This window comes from Magallana gigas, chromosome 10, assembly GCF_963853765.1.
Source record: "Magallana gigas chromosome 10, xbMagGiga1.1, whole genome shotgun sequence".
Taxonomy (NCBI): domain Eukaryota; kingdom Metazoa; phylum Mollusca; class Bivalvia; order Ostreida; family Ostreidae; genus Magallana; species Magallana gigas.
The window spans coordinates 20,924,219-20,945,500 of NC_088862.1; the positions used below are offsets into that span (position 1 = coordinate 20,924,219).

Consider the following 21,282-nt stretch of genomic DNA (forward strand, 5'->3'; position numbering starts at 1 on the left):
CGTCTTGTTTGATCTGATAATCAGCACCTAGCTGCTTGACGCGATCCAACTATTCAAATCAAGTTACTGTTACAATAATACAAATAAATCAATGAGAGAATTAACAGAGAGTTTGACTACCACCCTGAGTTGTTGACAATTTGTCAGTCATCCTACCTCCAGCAGTCGGTCTCCTGCCTTCAACCTGCCGTCTGTGATGGCTGCACCTCTGGGCAAGATGTTCTTAATATAGATCGGGGAATCCCCTCCTGCCGGGTTATCCCTGGTGGTCACACTAAAACCGAGGCTAACTGGACCTACAACACATATTTATATAAATCATATATATTATTCTCCTTAATCACTTGACTTCTGCTATTTCAACCAAGTTAATCAGTGCATCCTCAATGGTTTCATACTATTACTTTTCTTAAATTATAACTTTTACTTTAATTTTTAGCCAAGAAGAATTTGACATGGGGTATAATCATTTTAAAATCAACTTAAATCAAATTTAAATAAAAATTTAGCAATTTTGTTTCATTGATATTGTGCCGAGGCAGATACAGCTGAGCACAGTTAAACTCAAACATAAAACAAATTTAGGCATACAGTCAAGTCAGTTTCATTCCATCAATCTTCAAATTATATAACATCATCAGATATGATGAACTTCATTTATACATGTATCTATAATCAAAATAGCTTGTCCCTGGGGCTATGCAATTACTGTATTATTAGATAATCACCTTTGACTAATGTGATCTCCATCTTCTTGCCAATTTTCTTGGTGTTGGTGGGGGCCACCAGTTTATTGCGTTCCTTGGTCGCATTGCCCGTTGATAGAGTCGTGTCCGGATTCCGGGTCGGGATGGCAGGGGGGACCTTCTTTGTGGGTGAGGTTGGTTTGGCGGGTATGACTGGCTTAATGGGGGACGGGATAAGTCCTTCTATACTGCTACTGCTGCAGGAAAAAACACACAATCATTATTTTAATATATGAATGGTAAAAACAAATAGAAACTTGAACAAGGTTTTATAATATTACTTTTGTTAATTTATTTTATTCTTCAATAAATCGTCGACCCCTGGTGACTGACCACTCACCTACTGTTCTGTACAGACACTATGGGGGTACTGGTCTGTTCTGGACCGGTCGGACTGGACAGGTCTGATTCATTCAACCGTGGCGGGGGCAGGGTAAGGGGAGAGGGTTTAGCTGGGGTGTGGTTCTTGGGTTTTGGCATTATGGGGGGTGGGGGCTGTTTGGGAAGAGGGGGAGGGGCTTGTTTTTTGATGATTCTCAGTCGTATGTTGTTGTCTTTCATGGCTGAGCGGAAAATGTCTTGAGCTCTACAACAAACAGAGAAAAACTACATTCACACAAACAGAGACAGATAACATTAAACTCTTAATCATACAACAAACAGTAAAATTACAGCATCATGAAACAACACACAGAAAACACACCAACGTAATTAAACCACATTATCTCATTTCCATTTTTATTCCCCTTCTTTTCAAAGTCTCCTGAGCAACAAGTTAATCACTGAGATATCAGTCAATTAACTAACATTAATTACTAAAACAATTCTTACACTAGAGAGCAGATTATCCGGTTTCAAGCAAGTAATTGTTTGGCTGCGGATCTGTAGCCTAATCTAAGGAAAATTAAGATGGCCACAGATGTAGAGCTAAAGTTCTTGACATTTGAAAACCATGCCAGAATGTTTGACTGATTAGCCTAATTCAATAATTAGGAAACTGGATTAATCAGTCCAAAACTTGCACAAGTTTTTTTCATATGAGAGAAGCTGTAACATTACAGCATGTGGGCCCAAAAATTCCCATAGAGTCAAAAACTTGCAGCTAATAATTGTTCTGTTGTTTTAAAACTGTAGATTCCCTTGATCAAAACAAGACAAGCTCAATCTTACTTGGAGAAGGTGACTCCCATGAGTGTCTGTCCGTTGATATCAATGATGCGGTCATTTTCTCGTAGTCTGCCATCTTTAAACACCCTCCCTCCTTCCTCTACACCTTGCACCAGCAGCCCAAGTTCTCTGTTAAATCAAAATCAAACATCTCATTGAAGACTACTGAAAAATTTCTAGTCAAAACAAGTACAATCAAACAGTATTTCTATCAAATAATTACAACATGATTGTGGAGCCTAAAAAACTCTTCATACACATAATGTGGAATCATTTTTATTTGTGAGGATCAATGGTCGCGGGTAACCAAATTTTCCCTAGTTCTTGGGGACATAATTTCGTTGGTAGAATTAAAGTTCGGGATAATTTTAATAAATATTAAACATATGCTTGCATATACATTTGTGGTGATGTAAATTCATGGGCAAGGGTTACCCACAAAAGCCACAAACATTGGTCCTCCATGAACAATGATGATTCCACAATTCATCAATTCTTTAATAAGACAACCACAATATCATGTCAAGACCAGCAAAAAGTTCAGAAAATTTCATGACATTTACAAGAACTTTGTCATCACAAAATATTTCTCACCAGTCCTCCCAAGTCTCTAATATTTATTTGAGATTTATATTAATGTAGATTCAGTACAGCAAATAAGTGTTTAAAAACCAGTTAATCACTGGTAAATGGTGAAAAAAAGTTGTTGCAAGTAGCAAAATGAGATTGTATTATTAAACAAATATTGGAGATTCAAAAAATAAGTCATCACGGGCTAACTTCACGGTTTATAAAGCGTAAACTGCCCTATCGTATAAAACAAATAAATATTTAATTCATTCCTTAAAGAATACCATCACAACAGTGATATTTACCATAGTGATATATATAATTTACTATATTAAATTGATCACAGTAGTTACAATAGTGTTACAGTAGGTGGTACTCACTTTCCCGAGTCATCATAGTCTGGCACCACATGAATCCCAAGGGGACCACCGTCATTAGGCAGATGAATCAAAATGCCACTGTGTAACAAAAATTAAAATGAATTCACGCTTAGGGTCAAAACAATTTCATTAACACCAAGTTTTAAAATGTACTTAAAGTTCTTTTTTTTTTTTTTTATCAAAATTGGTTGCCCTAGGACTTTGTTTTTTATAACCAATATTTTTCTAGATGAAATTGTTTCTAAATTTAAAAAGTAACAAAGAAATGTATGGTACAGTCTTACTTACATTTAAACCTGACCATCTTATATATACTCGTACTCACAATAACCCATACATCTTAGCAGAAAGGCCAGAAAATGAAATCACATTAATGTTTCCTCAGGACATAACTTTGTACATATTCTGACATAAAATTGAATCAATTGTTTACCATTTTCCCTATAAATGCTACAAAAAAATATATGGTGCAGTATATGCAATACAAACCCCCTCTAACCCAGTACATACCTGTGTGTGTGGTGGTCCACTCTTGAGTCGGTCCCTGGTTCTGTACTGACTCCACCTACTGGTTCACGTCTTTCCATCTGAAAAAAACAAGTTCATTACAGTAAAGACAATTTATCCTTTACTTTTAAACTTTATTTAATACAATTTCTTTTGATCCACTAATTTTTAGATCCACTTCTCCTGTGACCTTAGCCAAGTCTTTAGATCCTTTCCCATGACCATGCTATAGAATCATTAATTTTCATGGGGGCCAAAGTTCGTGGATGGTCAATGTACCAATCCTCATTTCACAAAAGTTATATCCCTTTGACACCATTTTTGCAGAAAAAAACAAATTTCTCATGGTATAACCTTTGAAGTTTTAGGTTTGAGACTTTGTCATTTGACATTAAAGTCTGTTCCCACCTTGTATTTCAATTGCACCAGTATGGGGCTACCCACAGTTTAAATCCGGAGATATTTCATCACAGGATGCCAAAATATTTGATTGCATTAAGAAGGGGAATTCTGTTTTTTTCCCTTTTGACCTTTGGGTTGAAATCTCAATCCACTTTCTACAAATGTGGATTGATCCATTACAGGCTCTTAAGAATATTATTTTTTTGGTTAAATGGAGTGATGAATGACTTAATACTGCGTTTACCTAATTCGTTGAGGAAATTTATAAATTTGAAAACAAAGGAGACTGAACAAAAAATTCAACCACTACGAGTTTGAACAATCGTACTGTATTTACCGGATGTATGGGTCCTTCCATCCGCTCCTGCTGCCTCTCCTGAGCCTCCAGCCATTTGTACATGTCAGGACGGTTGCCCAGGGACTGTCGCCATGTGTCCCGAGAAAATCGGCTGATCGGAGCCTTCCCCTTGTCACCAGATGGCGCCATCTCTTTCTCCACTTCCAAGTCCTCCGAATCTGATGGCTCTTCCACCTGCAAAATTAAAGTATAAACAAAGCATTATAACATTTGCTACATGTAAAGAATTATATTATAACAGGGTTTTTTTCTGAGGAGTGATATTTTTTGGTAAAATATTGAAATGCAGTAAGTTTGCACACAAAGAAAATAAAGTTAACAGTAAATGAATTTCTGAAGATGGACTGGACATTGTGCAAAAAAAGACATAAAAACTTTTTTATTTAGATTATTGTCTAGATTAATTCATAATTTTCCTAAATTCTGATATTTCATACAATAAAAAAATAATGATATTTGACATTAGTGAAATGATATGGGTTATTTTACATGTACCAGCATATAAGAATTACCACTGTATTTAAAAATGATTAACTTTCGTATCTGATTATAATATTTACAAGCAATAAATATATCTGTAGTACAAATACCCCTGAAACCAAATATTGTAAAATCTCTGTTTAGCATTCATACACTAGTTGAACAAGTGTCTGATAGATTACTCCCACAAGGAAGGAGCAAAACCTAAATCTATTACAGAAGCCATATGTTCCAAACTGTCTATTGACATTGGAATGAATGTATCATTTTATGATACTAAGAATGGGATTATAACCCAATTCACCAAGGCATACCAAGATATTTCACCCTATGATTATAAATTCTAAATACACATCTCAACATGGTATGCAAAAATGCACAAAAGACCTTATTAACAATATCAACATTTGTGTTATAATATATGTACATGACTGTATTTCGTGATGGTTTTCATGAACATTTTACGTCTCTAGTAATTTGAATATAAACATGGCAAATTATTTGTGTCTAAGGGTTAGGGGTGATAGGTTCTGGCTCTTCTCCCCCACCCCATATCCCCCTACCCCCATCAAACATAAAATGTGTATACCAGTACCATACTAGTCGGGTAGTACCCACTGTCATCCAGTGGTGTCCATGATAGTACATGGACTCCAGATTTAAAGTCATCCATCATTCCATCAATCTGTTTATCCTTACAATGACAGACAGACAGACAAAGTGCATGATGTCACTAAAGCACAGATTGCCATGTTGTCAATGCAGTAGGTGTTGCCTCATTTGTAACCTTCTGGAGTATAGATTCCTGCATTACAGAGTCCTCCTACTGATGGATAAAAACTGAACCTACTCCGTCTTGATTACAAAACGTGAAGAATCCATCCATATGATAGATCGAGAGCCAATTTCTGTTTTCTTCCTCTAGGTCTGATTTAAACCTCAAATCAGGCCAAGTGATGAATTATATCCAACAATTGTTCTCATTCAGGTATTCCAAGTACTGGTAATTGAATTGCATAACATTTGCCTTGAACACATGCATTCAGTGCAATCAAATCTTTATTTAACAAGCCTCAAGATAACAATAATTTTTTTCTCCAAAAACCACAAATCCTGATAGAACAGCCTTTTAAATTCCACACATCCCGATAAATAAAATGAATCTGAAAGGTGCCCGCCTCCTGTGACTGTGGAATTGTTTGGGAGACCCTGATGTTGACATAACAAGGGCATAGGGAGAACACAGACTGTGAAACCAGTGCAGTGTCTCACTGTCCTCCATTGTATTCCAAACAATCAAAATCCGGATTCACTGTGAACAGCTGAAGTGATCTTTGTTGCAATATTTTAAAATCCAAACAAAATTAACAACAGGTATGAGTACACTTTTGTTATATGCTTCCTGCTTGGAAACTTTCCAAGGTACTTATACAATTTAAAATTTTCTTCACTATTTTTACAAAGTTACTTCCCTTGTTATGTCATATATTCAAGTACATCAACAAAACAACATATAATATACACTTCCAGCAGTGTGACTTTCCAAAGTATATTCCATTAGTCGAATAAGAACTATAGGTTTTCTAGTCTGGATTCTTCAATATTTCTTCACTATTTTTGAATGCACATGCAAATCTTCCCAACACTCCTTCACTCTTCCTTAACTGAGACTTAGTTTTCAGTACTATAGGTACTATTCCCTTTAATACCACTGAATGGTTCCACTCCTGTTCCATCCACACATAACTAGGGTAAATAAGAGCGAGAGCTGGCACAGATCCTACACAGACTGTGGCACTGTGAACAAAGTCCGTGCACCTCAGTGCCAAAAAAACAAAACGTCAGATATTTAAACCCGTGCACCGAGTGTTTTAATTCAATCAAGTTCTCTTTGCTTTTCCTTCTTAACCCTTCTAACTAATGATCTTTAAGGCAGAATCTATTTACTACACAATCAACTAGGACTTTAATTAGAAGATGGATAAGCGAATTACTAGAAATCCGACCAATTGTATGTGAAATTGTACCATTTCTCTGGCATGACTGTGGACATATATATAGATCTAATATACAAACTTTCTACCAAAGCATATGCATCTTCCATCGAATAGAAGTATCTATAATTGATGCAAGCAATCCAATACCTCCTTCCATAGATCTTTTTAACATATGCTTGGTGTTTTTATGTTATAACCCACATTTCATGTTGTGTCTCATAATATACACTCTTGCATATGGCTTTTTTTTTCTTCTGAATTTCATCCAGATAATTTTTTTTCACATGCATTTTACATTATTAAAATCACAATGCACAGGTAAATAAGGTCAAGAAAGGACAAGGTTTGTGTCTGTGGATAAGAATTACGTCCAAACATAACAAATCAGGAGATACTTTTTTCTCCACATTTGCTGAAACATCAGTTCACTGGAAAGTATAATCTATGTGATAATTTTGATTCCACACTCTTCATACCTTAAATAGGATATGGTAAGCCAATTAAGCTAAAATACAAAACCCATATGAAAATCAGTTTCTCTAGCCACTCAGAGAAAATCTCATGAGTTCAACACAACATCTTCAGTTAGGAAAAAATCTGTGTAAATTAAATTGCAATGCGTTTATATTCCAGCTCCTGAATATACAGGTAATTAGGTAAGATATACAAAGAAAGATGATTCTTTTTTCCAACCTCTAAAAGAAACACCCATGATAAGAAATAACACCATTTTAATTAGTACATGTACATGTTTTCCGCCTACAGTGTATATAATACAGTATAAAGGGTGTCGTATGAATATGTGTGGTTAATGATTCAGTAAGGGGAGTTATAGTTCTGATCAAGTTCTCTTTTACTTTACCACTGAAATCAAAGTGAGAGTGGACAGCTGCAAAAGTCATTTTAAACTGATCATAATTGTAATCATTACCAATGTAATATTTACTTTCACTTTCAGCATGCTGACTCTTGAAAGGTTTTACATACGTGTACATTTATACTTTACTTTCAACAATACTTTTAAAATTTCACTAGTTTAATACATTTTTACTTTTCAAGATCTTTAAATGATCATATTTGCTTAAACTGACAAATATTTCTGCATCGATTGGTATTTGCTGTTTGTTTTACTTTTTTTTACTTTAATTTTACCTTACTTTTACTTTTCACTTTAGTTATCTTTACTTTACTTTCACTTTTCACAGGGACTTACTGCTTTGATGTCTTTTTTATATGGTTTATCCCCATCCAGGATGTTGAGTGCTGGTTCACTTCCATGTCTGACTGTCAAAAGGGACCCTGCCAAAACACACAGGAATCATATCACCATGATCAACAGAAATATATTATATAAAAAAATTTACTTCCCTTCCTCCCCCCTCCCCACTCCTTTGATGATTTGTTACTTGAAATATTTTTTTCACAAACTCTTTCAGGAAAAAATTTCTTTTTTAAAAGATTCTTCCAGAGTTCCTATGCTGCGTCGAATTGTACATGCCTATTATTTCTTACATGCACTATATCAATAATTTCCGCTTATAAAATGTAGTTTCTGTCAAGGTATATACTGACCATGTGTTTCGATGTCTTTAGAGGTGACCACCACATCGTGTTCATTGCTGGGCTGGTACACAGAGATGGTTTTGGTGGACGGGAATGGACTGCTGCTCTCTCCGCTCCCCTGGAAGATGTCCGGACTGGCTGTTCCTGCAGAGCTCTGGCTCGCCCCATCACCATTGTGGGGCTGATACGTTTGACCCCCCTGTTCCTCGTAATCTGCTATCAGCTGTTAAAACAAAGGTTCGAACTTCATTAGAAAAATGAAATATCATTAACAACATTTCATGATAATTGATGTATCAATAGATTTATTTTCTTCACTAGCTTTGACAAGAGACAGTCTTCGTCAGGTAAATTAAAAGTTGAAAAATATTAAACTTGCTCAACCAATCATCAATTCTGTTACATTTTTTTTTTTATTTCAATCTGTAAGTTGTTCTTTCTTATGTACACATTATTTGTCTTTTCCAATTTTTAAACAAAGATTCATTATCTGAAAAAATTCACAGTTAAAGTCTGGATCTGCATGACTGACAAAGGAACAAAATTTTAATGTATATATAAACAGGATGGTAATGCAGCAGACGTAAAATCTTTGTCAAGGCTCGGAGGATGTATTTCAAACAGATTACAAAGGTCCTAGTGGTGTACTTTAGAGTTCATGAAATGTATTGTTCGTACACGTATATAAATATAATATCTCGGATCCTTTTCACATATGCATATCTTTCATTTTCAGAATAAAAACAACCATTAATGGGTGTGAAATGTTAACCTGTTCTCGATCGTCTACGACATCGTTGAGTTGATCGTCTGGGTCTAAGATTCCACCATCGTTGATGGTACGTAGATTGTGAACAGACACCCAGTGATCGTTGGACTGAAATGAAGAAAAAAAAAAAAAATTAGTTTTATATGAGAAAAATGCCCGATTACAAATGTATTTATAATTCATCGATACTTTTACAAAGTGCTTTTTATGTAAACTTTAGCCTCTAACATTGAAACAGGGAAATCTGAATGTTTTACTTATGTGTAATATGTTAATATCCCTGCGCAATATGACTGACTGTTCTTATAAGTAATGGAAACCTTGCTGTCGTGCATGCGCTGCCAATTAATGGCAGGTCTGAATTATCTTTTACTTAGTTCTCAAGGAGTGACTGGTATTTCATTCTTTAGATTACATTCACAACATTGAGACCCACAGCACTGCTCATAGGAAAGAGTTGACATTCCTTTAAAATCATTCTCATTTCTTGATATCAAAATATTAAACGGCTGCCAGCGCTAATTTGAACGGATTTTAATCTGGACTCACAACAAGCAGTTTACTTCGAGAGCCACTTAACTGTGTATTTGTACCTGTAACTTTTTTTTTTCTCAGCTGCGATAAAATTACCTGGCCTGAACTGGGTCAGAGACTAACAAATTAACACAGGTGCTCCTGACTGAATCAGGTCAAAGGTAAATCTACCTGTATGTATATATACAACAGCTGATACGCATAACAGACAATGTATACACTGAACATGTGTGCATACAGCGACATCATTCATCAAATCACTCACTTTTTTTTTTTTTTCAGTGTAATACAAGTAATACAAGCAGGCTGTGATCTAGGAAGTGTGTTACTTTGGTGTGTAAATGTAATGGTTAAAGGCTGTGATCTAGGAAGCGCGTTACTTTGATATATATAAATATAATGGTTAAAGTCTAGCATGGTACATGTACATGTAATTATGCATTAGTTTTCTCATCATGACCAATTAGAACTTGGCTCCTTTTCCTTCCATCTATGAGACTGCATGTATGTGAGACTCTCAAATTGTCTTTTTCCTCTCCTCACCTATCTCTCTCCTCTCTTTCTCTCTCTACTGTCTTTCTCTTTTTCTCTCTATCTCTCATTAACTGTCTTCCTCATCTTTCACTCATTGGTCTCCTTTCCACTAATCTCTGACTCTATTATATTTCTGTCTCTGTCCTTTTTTTTTTTTTACAGAGAAACTAAAAGGGTCACCTGTAAACCAGTGAAGCTAATCTGACAACAACTGAACTTTTGGAGGTACACTGTGCGTAATTATAAAATGGTGAACATCTGTCCACTATAAAAGACATGAAGAAGTCACCCACCTTGGTTGCCATGACAATGAATACAGACATTCCCTCATTAGAAAAAACTTTTTTTAAATTCCGAATTTTGCGTCTCACAATTAACGTCCTTATGCCAGCAGGTAACGCAGAGTAAATATCTTATATATAAAAAACTCCACCTCACCCACTAAATACATGTAGGTTTTTCATATCTCGCCTAGGAAAAATGATAGCGACTTTAAATAATGCAGCGTGTTGAAATAGGAGAGAGCCGATTTCAGTGTAACATATATAAAGTGTCAAAGTTACAGAGGACAGAGATTGCATGGGCCAACAATTAACTGATAAATGGTTCGTTAGTCTCCGAGTCATATGAATTTGGTATTTTTTTTTTTGTTCGGACTATACTGATTTAATCATGTCCACCAACAGGAAGAAAAAATGTCAAAAAAGTAGCATGATTCATAAATCAATTGTCTATATACAGTGTGACAAATGATTACAATATCATAATCTATCAAATGCTTGTTTTAAGGGTTTTTTATTTTAAAGTGATAATTAAACTTCCTTTCTACATCAAATAGAGAGAAAATATAAACTTCATTTGAACATTTTGCTGCTGTGCTGATCAAGACTGGATTCGTTTCAACATAACAGAGAGGAGTCAGAATTCTTTTCTATTCGTGAAAAATTTGACTTTTAACAAACGGAACATACTTCTGCAATTTGCAAGATTATGATTGCATCAGCAGCATGCAATTAAGCAAACAATTTTATGATTTCAGCCATATATACTGTACAGTTTGGGCTATCAGATGTTAAATTGGTGTTTAATGTAATTAACCACCCTCTTTAATCAAACAACTAACATGTTACTAAATTACTTGCCTATTTTATTTAATAAAATTCATATATTTTTTTAAAAATTGGCTTGTTAAAGTTTTCTAACTAAAGGTTAAATTTTGAATAAGGAAAGGGATGTTTAACTGTAAAAGAACTAAACTCATACAGCCTAGCTAAAAGAACCATCTGTAATGTTGGCATCAACATCCACAATCTTATTCCTAGCTCTTAACTTTTTATCACAGCTGTATTCTCAATAAAGAAACAAAACCCCCATCACTGTTACAAACTGAAGCAATTTTGTTTCTTTTTTTTCTATGCATGTTCACTCATCAACTCACTCAGTATAACTTAAATTCTCATTTCTGTACAAGTAAAGAAAATGCTTGAAATATTTGAGTGCTATCTTATATATTTCAATGGTTATATATTTCATTATATTCCTGTTGAAAATACCCTAATTGAAATGAGTTAGAATTATATCTGCAACAGGTATTTTAATGGTTACCTTATCATATCCCTATAGATAGAAAATGCCTGAAATGAATTGAGGTTATAAATATTACTGATATTTTAATGGTCACCTCAATGTATTCTTGTAGAAAATATCCCACTTAAAAAGAATTGTTGCTGAAGCAGATATGTTAATGGTCAATGTTATTTTTGAAAGAAATCTTAAAATTAAACTATTACCATGATCACAGTTACTGCATGTCCCTGTCAATGTACATGATTGTATTTTTTTCATGATCACTTCATTATATTCCTATGAAAATGCTTCAACTGAGGTGAGAATTATTATAACTGGTATTTCAGGGGTCATTTTCCTAATATATTCATAATATTGCTGAACAAAAGTGAGAATAAATTCATAAGCACAGGTATTTTAACATAAACAATCACTTCATTTTCTGTTCAGGGACTATGTAGCGAGGGATGCTTATTCGCACTTTAGTCTTGTGTACATAAAGCTAAGTGGTCTCAACTTTATCACATTCTAAGCATTAAAACACACATCGTTTTGATGTATTTTTATTGTTGTTTACAGAGCTGTTGACACTCCTAAACAAACCAAGCAGGAAAGATTAGCTAAATCATAAACTTATTGCTCCAGCCATAAATTGAAATCAGATTAAAACAATCTATTAGGACCACATTTCTTGAAAGATGTTTCAATTATCACAGCATTCCCTCTGTTACACAAATAACTTCATCCAATAACAAGTCACCTTCTTAGTGCACTAATCCCTCAGTAATCCTATGGGATTATCCTTTCTAATCCCATTACTCCAGTGATCTCCTACAGATCCATACACTAATCCTATTTAAGAATGTTACTAAAGGGGGAATAACTTTACCTATTCCCATCCAAATATCTGTAACTCATTGAAACCTGTCTGAAACTCATTAAACCAAACTTTTATTTTTTTACCTATTCATATTAATTTTAAAAACAGACTGTGAGACTGAGGATTCATCAGAAGAACCATTATAAGGCTTGGCTGAGTGTTTTACAAATCCTTAAGATAATAAAAAAACAACCACAACCTCTCATTTTTCCTTATACATGTAGCATGCAATATTGACATTTGGCCTGCATACTGAAAAAAAAAGATAATTTATTTGACATTTTACACCATTCACAACTTCTATAAGTTTCATTTTTACTTGAGAGTGCATGACCATAAAAAATAATACAAACAGGGGTCAATCTGACCATATAACTATTAACCCCCCCTCCCCCAACAGGATACTCAGGTTTATAGTTTACCTTAATGAGCTAGCCACCTTCATATTGTCAAATAAACATTAAACACTATTGACAATGTAGTATAACATTATATAAGCTGGGGTCATTAAGGGTCAGCGTTAGAAGCTGATCGACACAACAGCTTTTATAATACCCCTACCTCCATCCATGCTGAAGGAAGGGTTCAAATCTTTTAATTAAAATAAATGGACTAATATGTATAGTACAATACAATAACATTGTAATAGAGGTCAGAATGGGTCACCATTCATAAAAGGCCAAGTACAATATACAAGTTTAACCCTAGCTTCATCCACAAAGAAGGATGGTTTAAAACTGAATAAATTAAATAGACTGACTCAGGCACGGTACAGTCCATTAGGCACACCTTTATGTGAGGGTCCCTCTTTGTGTATCAAACTGTCTTTGATTGGATGAGTTGGGCCATTACAATGGATTGACTCAGGCCACACTCCATTAGACACAGCCAACTCCTTTCGCAGTGAAACTCGCTCTCTTTACGTATTAATTTTAGTTCATTTCTTTGTTACGATTATTTCATTTATTCCCAGAACCAGAATAAAATGTAATTTGAAACCAGGCAATGTGTGTTAATTTGGTGGATACCCAACATTAAAACTGGTCTACATCAGTTGTACTATTTTATTTAAAAAAAAATTTTTGTAAAAAAATATCCTGTGATTTGAACCTGTCTGTGTGTAAATGTAAGCATGTGTGTACATTTACTGGCGGAACTAAAGGCCATAAAAGTTTTTTTTAAAAGTCTTTAAAACTGGACCATTCTGTACAGACCAGAAACTGATGAAGGGTCAATATTGGACCATTGTGTGGCCCAGCTGATGAACACAAAGTCAACAACACAATGGCACCAAGTCCGGGCCGGACCACTAGAGTCAACAGAGACTGCAGACTTCTGTGTGTACACGTAAAACACAAGACTCAGCCTTCTTCATGTTCATTGCCACAGTCCGACATCGCATCCAGCAGGTTAAACAACTGTCACACAACAAGACACAAACTAGAGTCATCTTGCAGCCACCCAATACAGATCTATTTCACTACACTGTAAACATTCATCACTTGATACCCATAGTTTACTCGACCGAAAATTTTTATTTTGGGGGGCATAGTTTAAAACTCAGATCAGCCATGAATATATCATAATGTGTATGCTATAAGCTATGCATAAGATGAGAATTTTTTCATTCAAATGTTATGTATTGAAAAGTGAAAAACAATCTCTCTCTCTCTCTCTCTCTCTCTCTCTCTCTCTCTCTCTCTCTCTCTCTCTCTCTCTCGCTCTCTCTCTCTCTCTCTCTCCCTCCCTTGTGAGTCATGTAATTCACTACACACTAGTATAGTATGCATGCTCACGGAATCCTGAATGCCCTCACACTGGCCCTGACAGATCAAAGTGACCCTGTCCCCCAGAGAATTCATTCATTTCATCTATCCTTAATCAATAATCAGCCAGCTTTTGGTGCTGCTCTTTCATCACCCATAATGAATACACATTCTAGGCAGGCAAAAGCCATGCATTCTGTCATACCATAATTTTTACTGACTCCATAACTTTAAAAGCTTCTAGATTCCTAAACTTTAGCTGCAGCTAAAGAATACAATCAAGACAAAGGGAATTTATGGGGAAGAGGGTTCATCCTGTCTCTTCAATATCAGTTCCAAAGGCTTCGATCTGTACCTGATAATTGATATCTAATGTATTTCATCAAACCATAGTAGACGGTAAGTATATATGGTAAGAAACTAGCTTGTTCAGTGGAGGTTAACCTACTAAATTCAGAACTGCATTTTGCATCTTTACATTAATTAAACATTCCTGCATTCTCTCTTGCTTTCTATCTCTTGAAAATTTTCAAAAGAACCTCAAAACATTGGCTAGGTACAAAATGTAATTAACGAAATGGGAACTTTTAATTAAGTTGCAGAGAAAAGGCTGTTGAATAATCTTCATGCCTGTTCTCTTCACAAAAGATCCCTTGCACTTTGTGATAGATATAAACACATGGCCACTAAACCTGGCAATAATTTCATGGTCTGAGGCAAAACTCCCAAACTTGAACATGTTTAATGCACCTGAAAATTCAAATCAGTTTAATTACACATTCTGAAAAGGGGCCCTGAATCAAGACTTGAGTTTCCAAGGACAAAGACTGAAGCAATGGGATAGCCATCTAAAGAGGAGGGGGAAATGTCTCTATCTGTACACACCTGGATTAATCATCACTCGGACTTCTAAAGGTGTGGGACAGGCATTAGGGTGTAAATTTGTCCCAGAATTCAGTGGGGATGGGGTACAGAAATTAAACTTGGAAATGGTTTGGGAAAAAACGGGTTGTAGATTGATAAAAAGAAATATACATGTAAAATGGGGTTGAGGAGGGTTAAAACTTATATAAGTGGGGACTAAGAAAGAGAGATAGCAATAGGAGTTTATATGAGAGAGAGAGAGAGAGAGAGGAGAGAGAGCACACTTAAAAATTTCAAACACCTTGGATAAGAAACATACTCAGGCTCTTCACTTTGGAATGGTGTGTAATTTGATTACTATGAGGCAGACAAAATAAAGAAAGGGGGAACAACAGATTTCAGCTTTAAAGATAATAAACTTTACATCTCAGAATGCCTGCTCTCCAATCAATGCATACAACTGGATAAATAATATGTATTCATTGTGAACAGCACTTGTTTAGTTTTGTCCATCGCAGACAGCTGTGTATCCTACAGAGGAGACAAGCTCTGATATTGCAGTGTAACAGTAGTGTCAACAAACTTCCACCAAAATCCTTGTTCAATATAAACAATTTAAAGTCTGCACATGCACTCTATGTACACAAATATGTAGATCACTGCTTATTCTATACAAATAAATAAGACGCAACAAATTGAAAAAAAAATCAGATCTCAATTCCCAGAGAAAGAATCTACCATTGATTTATATAAAAATATTTTTTCTTTTTTAATACTGCAATTTTTGCATATAACAAAAGAAACTGTTTCTTTTAGAGCACATGTTCATCTGCAATGTACCTTTCTCATAACCTGATTGACAGTTAGATAAGGTGAATATTTCTTTACAGGTATACATATAATTAAGTAAATTTGAGTCTCCACAAGTTGTTGAAACTTGCATTGTGCCCTTTATCAGTGTAACAGAATGATATGTATGCATTGTCTGGTAAAACCTTTGCTATCAGTCTCTCCCTACAAAATCTCACTCAAATCAAAATACTCATCCCAAACACATCTCAACTGATAGCAAATTTATAATGAATTATAAATACAGAGATTTGGATGTTAAAAGTTTGAAGTTCTGATCCGATCATCCGAGTACACGAAATCGTTACATAACATCATCATCATGATTTGATTTCCTATATATGCACATGTACACAGTGCATGTACAATCTTTGCCCTTATAATTAACAGGATTTTGATTTCTTGGTTATAAAGTACACAAACACACACACTTTCAACAAATAAGCAATGCAAAATTGATCTTACGACTAGTCAGAATGTAAACCAAACCAGTTTCATTAGGCTTAATACTTAAACATTCTGGTGTTAAATTAATGAGGAAATTAACATATATTCTGCATATCAAAGCAGTAGCGCACTCTGCACTAGTTATTGACTTCGAACTCTGAAGGAAGTCGTCAAAATTTTGCTAATTAAAATATTATTTTGTGGTGGAATCAATTATTATGATAGTTAAATTCTTTTATATACACCTTTTATAAATACATGTATTCTTTGACTAGGTTTATTTATATAGACAACTGTCCTTACGCTGATGTGAGGTTCCTCATAGAGCAGTGTAATATGACAATATTGTTTAATTTTCATCAACTTCGATTTTCTTCTGCAAAATCAATGTCACATACGGTAGAGAGTGGGGGTGTTCATTTTTATGTACAGGGGGACTCACGTGTCAAACAATACAATTACCGGTACACTATTGAGTATGAGTGAAGTCCTGACCAAAGTTCAGGGGTAAATTCTAACTTCCCTGTTTTTCTGGTACTTGTAAACTATATTTTGAACAGAAATGTTTCTAAGGTCCAGCCAGGTTTATTACCTAAGTAAACAATGTTTAGTGTACACTATTTTTACTTCTGCAATATCTATACAGACCTAAATTTAAATCTTTTTAGTATTCAAGGTATGTCAATCTAGTCATAAATTGTATGTTTCATACTTTCGGTATGGTTCAGACAGGTGTATTTACATAATTTTCCTTTCTTGATAGTCAAGGTTATGTGTTACATAAATAGGAGGTATAAATTTGTATCCTCACCTTTCCTGTGGCTTTCTTGTATCGTAATATTGCTTTCTCTGTCAGTTCCTTTACTAGAAGGTCCCCGTCCCCGCACGGTACTATCACTCGAACTCGATCGAAACACACCGTCACTTTCATTGGCATGACTTTACATTGTCGGCCAGTTTCTGGTTCTTCATGGTCATCTACAATACAATAACTATATGTCAAAACAGTCACCAACTTTTATGAATGAGCTAGCCTTATTGAACAGCATCATCAATTGTCAGTATTATAATGGGAGGGGAGAAATAATTGCAGACCAGACCGGGATTCGAACCAGGACTCCCTGAATCTCTAGTCAGGTGCTCTACCAATGGAGCTTAATTGTTTTAAAATTAAGGAGTTTCATTTTGACTGGCTAGAATAGGTCCTACGACAGTAGTATTGTGTGTAAACTTAGTAAACTATGATTTTAGGCTTATTCTAAATCAGAAAGGGGAACAATAGAAGATATAAGTGAATCATATAGAAAGGTGTACTCCAGAAAGCATGGTCACCATTTGTTACCAATCAATGTATTCTTAAACGCTGTTTTAGCATCTTACAACTTTTAAAATCAGGTGACATGAAGTATAAAAAAAAAAAATTCAGGCAAAATTAGCAGGTTCTTGCACCAACAGTCAAACACACACAAAATTTCTGTCCCTGTGTTAAAAAATAGAATTCCATAAATGTGATTGATGGGGTTTTTTTTCTTACTTACATATAAGATAAATCATCTTATTATCAGGTGGTTCAACATTTAAAAATTTGTGCCCCCGGGTATACAGCGGTACATCAAAATTTCAAATACGTATGCAAACAATAACTTTCTCTTGTTCAGACATCCATTTCTTCTGGTTTCAGATTGAAGTATTTCAAAGTTTTCTGAGACACACGGAGGACTGTTTTGAAGATGAAGCGATAACTTAAGACATCAAAGGTTTCACCTGTCCTGATATGTGAAAGGTGTTACAAAAATTTGGAAACTTTTTACTTACCGATGACAAACCATTTTGAGTTTCATTAAAAATTTCAAGAACGTAAATAAATTATCCTCATATGAATTTAATCCTGTGAGGGGAATTCACCAAATCTTGATTCACACAAAAATTATATGAACTTCACAACACCGATAGTTCCCCATACCCATACAATCATATTTACAATATACACAGCCTCGTTTCGGATGACAACTTCCGCTGAAATATTGAGGCACCCGAGGGGGCGGAATTATTAGGTCGGTGACAAAATGACTCGTTCTGTCGTTCTGTGCTATGACCAGTGTCTATAGATCAAATTGCATTTCATATGTGAATAATGTGTTAGATATTGGCACAACACGTTTTACACACTAACCCTGCGTATCAATAATTTTTCCATTGACTGGAATGCGACAAACTTCAATTTGACCCGGGGTTTATCTGCATGCTCCTCCCCCCTCCCCCACGGATTAGGATTTTTAGGATTTTGAAAAGTAATCTTTTATTTATTTGCTTGTAAAGATTTTTTGGATGAGTCTGCCCCCCCCCCCCCCCCCATTTAAAAAAAATGATCCTACGTGCCTGATGTATACAAATATTCTGAATAAAACATTGTTTTAAATATAGATATTTAAGATAAAACAGCATTATATGCTAAAAGTTTATTATGAATAAAATAGTTATTACATACGTACTGTATTTAAAGAAATAATACGTAAATTTAAATAAATCATCATTTTTGCCCCCCCCCCCCTTGAACCATATCTTAAGAATAAATATGTAAAAACTGCATGATAATTTTTAATTAAATATATAGACTCAAAAAAATATTGTTTCTTTAATTTGTGCTTCTTTGCTGTTGAATTTTGAGCTGGTTTCATGATCAAAATTCCATGATGTGGGTCAATTTACAACGGGTCTTTATTCAACACCTTTGGTCTGGTCTCAATATTCAACGTGGAAAAATGACCCCGGATCAGTTTTCAACCCGGGTCAAAATTCTTCGTTACACCGGCTTCACTCAGTAAAAACACCCAAGTACCAAATTAGTATGTCATTTTTTTTTTCATATCACTGGATATTTCATTGAAAACTTTTTTTCAACGTTAGACTTGTTAAAAGTATTCCCTTGACTGATTTTGAAAAAAAAAACCCTGAATTGATAAATTAAGAATTTCTCTAGCTTTTTTGGCATCATCTTTGAATATTTCTCCAACCTTCTGTTCCATATTAAATTAATAATCCAAGTAAGACTTTTTGGTTCGCATATTACAAAAGATACACAGTCAAGCTCTTTAAAAATATCTTATTGTTGCATGTTCGAAGAACCAAATTTCCCAATTGAGTTGTCAAAAACTACTGATTTCAACTTATGTCAAATAGTGCAATATTGAATCAATTGTGATTAATATAAATTTCACCAAAACAACACCAAATTTGAATAAGCCTTGTTTTCTAATTCAATGAAATGAATCGAAGGGGGGGGGGGGGGGGCTACATTTGGCACGTGGGTGTAGCTTAATTACATTTCGCAATGAGTAAGTACTATAGCTACATATATAGTAACTGAAATCGCGTACTATATAGCTAGTTTTTTAAAAAATTGTCTGCGTATGGATACCTGACCGACCCCCTCCCCCGGACGGTATCATAATACCAATGACTCCTTCGAATAGTTTAAATCATCCGTTTAATCAAGGTACATGCCAGTTATTTCTAATTTAACTTGATATAAAAAGTATAAATAGTCAGATATAACATATTATATCTGACTATTACATGAAACAAACACTGACGACTTATGAAATGAAATTCAAAATTCATGTTTTGTTTCAGAAAGAGAGATATTTAGGGTTTGATACGTTTAAATCCGTCGATATTTCTTGTAATACACCTCTACAGCGCTTCGTAGGACTAAATTATTTGTATTTGTTTCTGCTATGCAGGCACGTAGCATCAAAGGGGGGAGGGGGACTGACCCCCCTTTTTCTCGCAGCAACTTATTTTCTTAAATTTACATGTAAAATTGTTTTTTTCATGGAGTTTGGATGTCAAATTTTCATTTTTACTTTATAGCACTTTAAAATCAAACTTTAATTCAGAAACTACGACAGATAGACAGTTAAAAAATAAATAAAAGAGAGAGAGAGAGAGAGAGAGAGAGAGAGAGAGAGAGAGAGAGAGAGAGAGAGTTTCCTGAAACAAAGCATGCATTTTTTAACGCCACTACACCAATACATTTTTTGTGACACTACGTCACAAGATGGCGATATATATATATGTTTTGTTAAACTGTTTGTATTACTCAGATTGATTGTCTATCATCACAGCTCAGTGGTTAAAGTATCGGTCTTGTTAACGAATTTCATATTTTTTACCTATTTAATTTATTTGTATACTTCTTATTCATCATGCTATCTTTCATAATTAGGTAATTTTCTGCTGGTTTGAGAAACTTTTACCGTTGCAACGACTGCAGTCATAAGTAGGGTAAAACTAAAACTATAACTTGTCTCACGGCGGTCTAACCCACTCGGCAGTCAGTTGGAAAAAGCCACGTAGAGTTACCTCGCTTCCTGAGGTTTATTTATGACCGGTACGTGTATGCAGTGGACACTTGGCACATGTTCATATTAGAAGAGAGTTTGAAGTCTTACGTGTTGACAATATAAAAATATTAGATTCCTCAATCACAAGGAATTAACATTCTAATGTGCTCTCCGTGTAAGTTCGACGGAATTGTGCTTGTAAATTACATGTATAACGCAACATAACAAAGGTGCAATAGCCCCCCCCCCCCCCCCCCCCTGTAGGTATACTATTAAATTGAGTATTGGCTGCATATGTCTACAACATTGTATTGACTGTGCATGTCTACAACTTTGTATTGACTGTATATGTCTACTTAACTTTGTGTGTTAACTGTATATATATATATATCTACATCATTGTTTATTAGCTGTTTATATCTACAATATTGGGTATTGACTGTATATATCCACAACATCGTGTATTGACTGTATATGTCTACAACATTGTGCATCATTGGCTGTATATGTCTACAACATTGTGTATTGGCTGTATATGTCTACAACATTGTATTGAC

At 34.8% G+C, this 21,282-nt stretch overlaps 1 protein-coding gene across 13 annotated transcripts in view; it reads right to left on the minus strand.

Moving 5' to 3' along the window:
* The window catches only part of LOC105328967 (partitioning defective 3 homolog), a 41,167-nt gene extending 22,765 nt beyond the window's left edge, over positions 1-18,402 (minus strand). For 5 of the 13 annotated variants that reach the window (XM_066073938.1, XM_066073944.1, XM_066073943.1 and 2 more), the window contains exons 1-13: positions 18,195-18,399; positions 17,191-17,357; positions 8,943-9,047; positions 8,180-8,393; positions 7,821-7,906; positions 7,470-7,496; positions 4,110-4,304; positions 3,374-3,450; positions 2,864-2,941; positions 1,917-2,042; positions 1,087-1,332; positions 729-943; positions 157-296 (exon numbers count right to left, since the gene is read on the minus strand). In XM_066073938.1, coding sequence (XP_065930010.1) covers positions 157-296; positions 729-943; positions 1,087-1,332; positions 1,917-2,042; positions 2,864-2,941; positions 3,374-3,450; positions 4,110-4,304; positions 7,470-7,496; positions 7,821-7,906; positions 8,180-8,393; positions 8,943-9,047; positions 17,191-17,316 — 1,635 coding nt within the window. In that variant the 5' untranslated portion in view covers positions 17,317-17,357; positions 18,195-18,399. Of the gene's footprint in view, positions 1-156; positions 297-728; positions 944-1,086; positions 1,333-1,916; positions 2,043-2,863; positions 2,942-3,373; positions 3,451-4,109; positions 4,305-5,205; positions 6,222-7,469; positions 7,497-7,820; positions 7,907-8,179; positions 8,394-8,942; positions 9,048-10,300; positions 10,455-17,190; positions 17,358-18,194 lie in introns of those variants that run through there. The other 8 variants (XM_066073939.1, XM_066073940.1, XM_066073937.1 and 5 more) reach the window with 6 other exon arrangements.
* Positions 18,403-21,282: the final 2,880 nt, after the last annotated feature.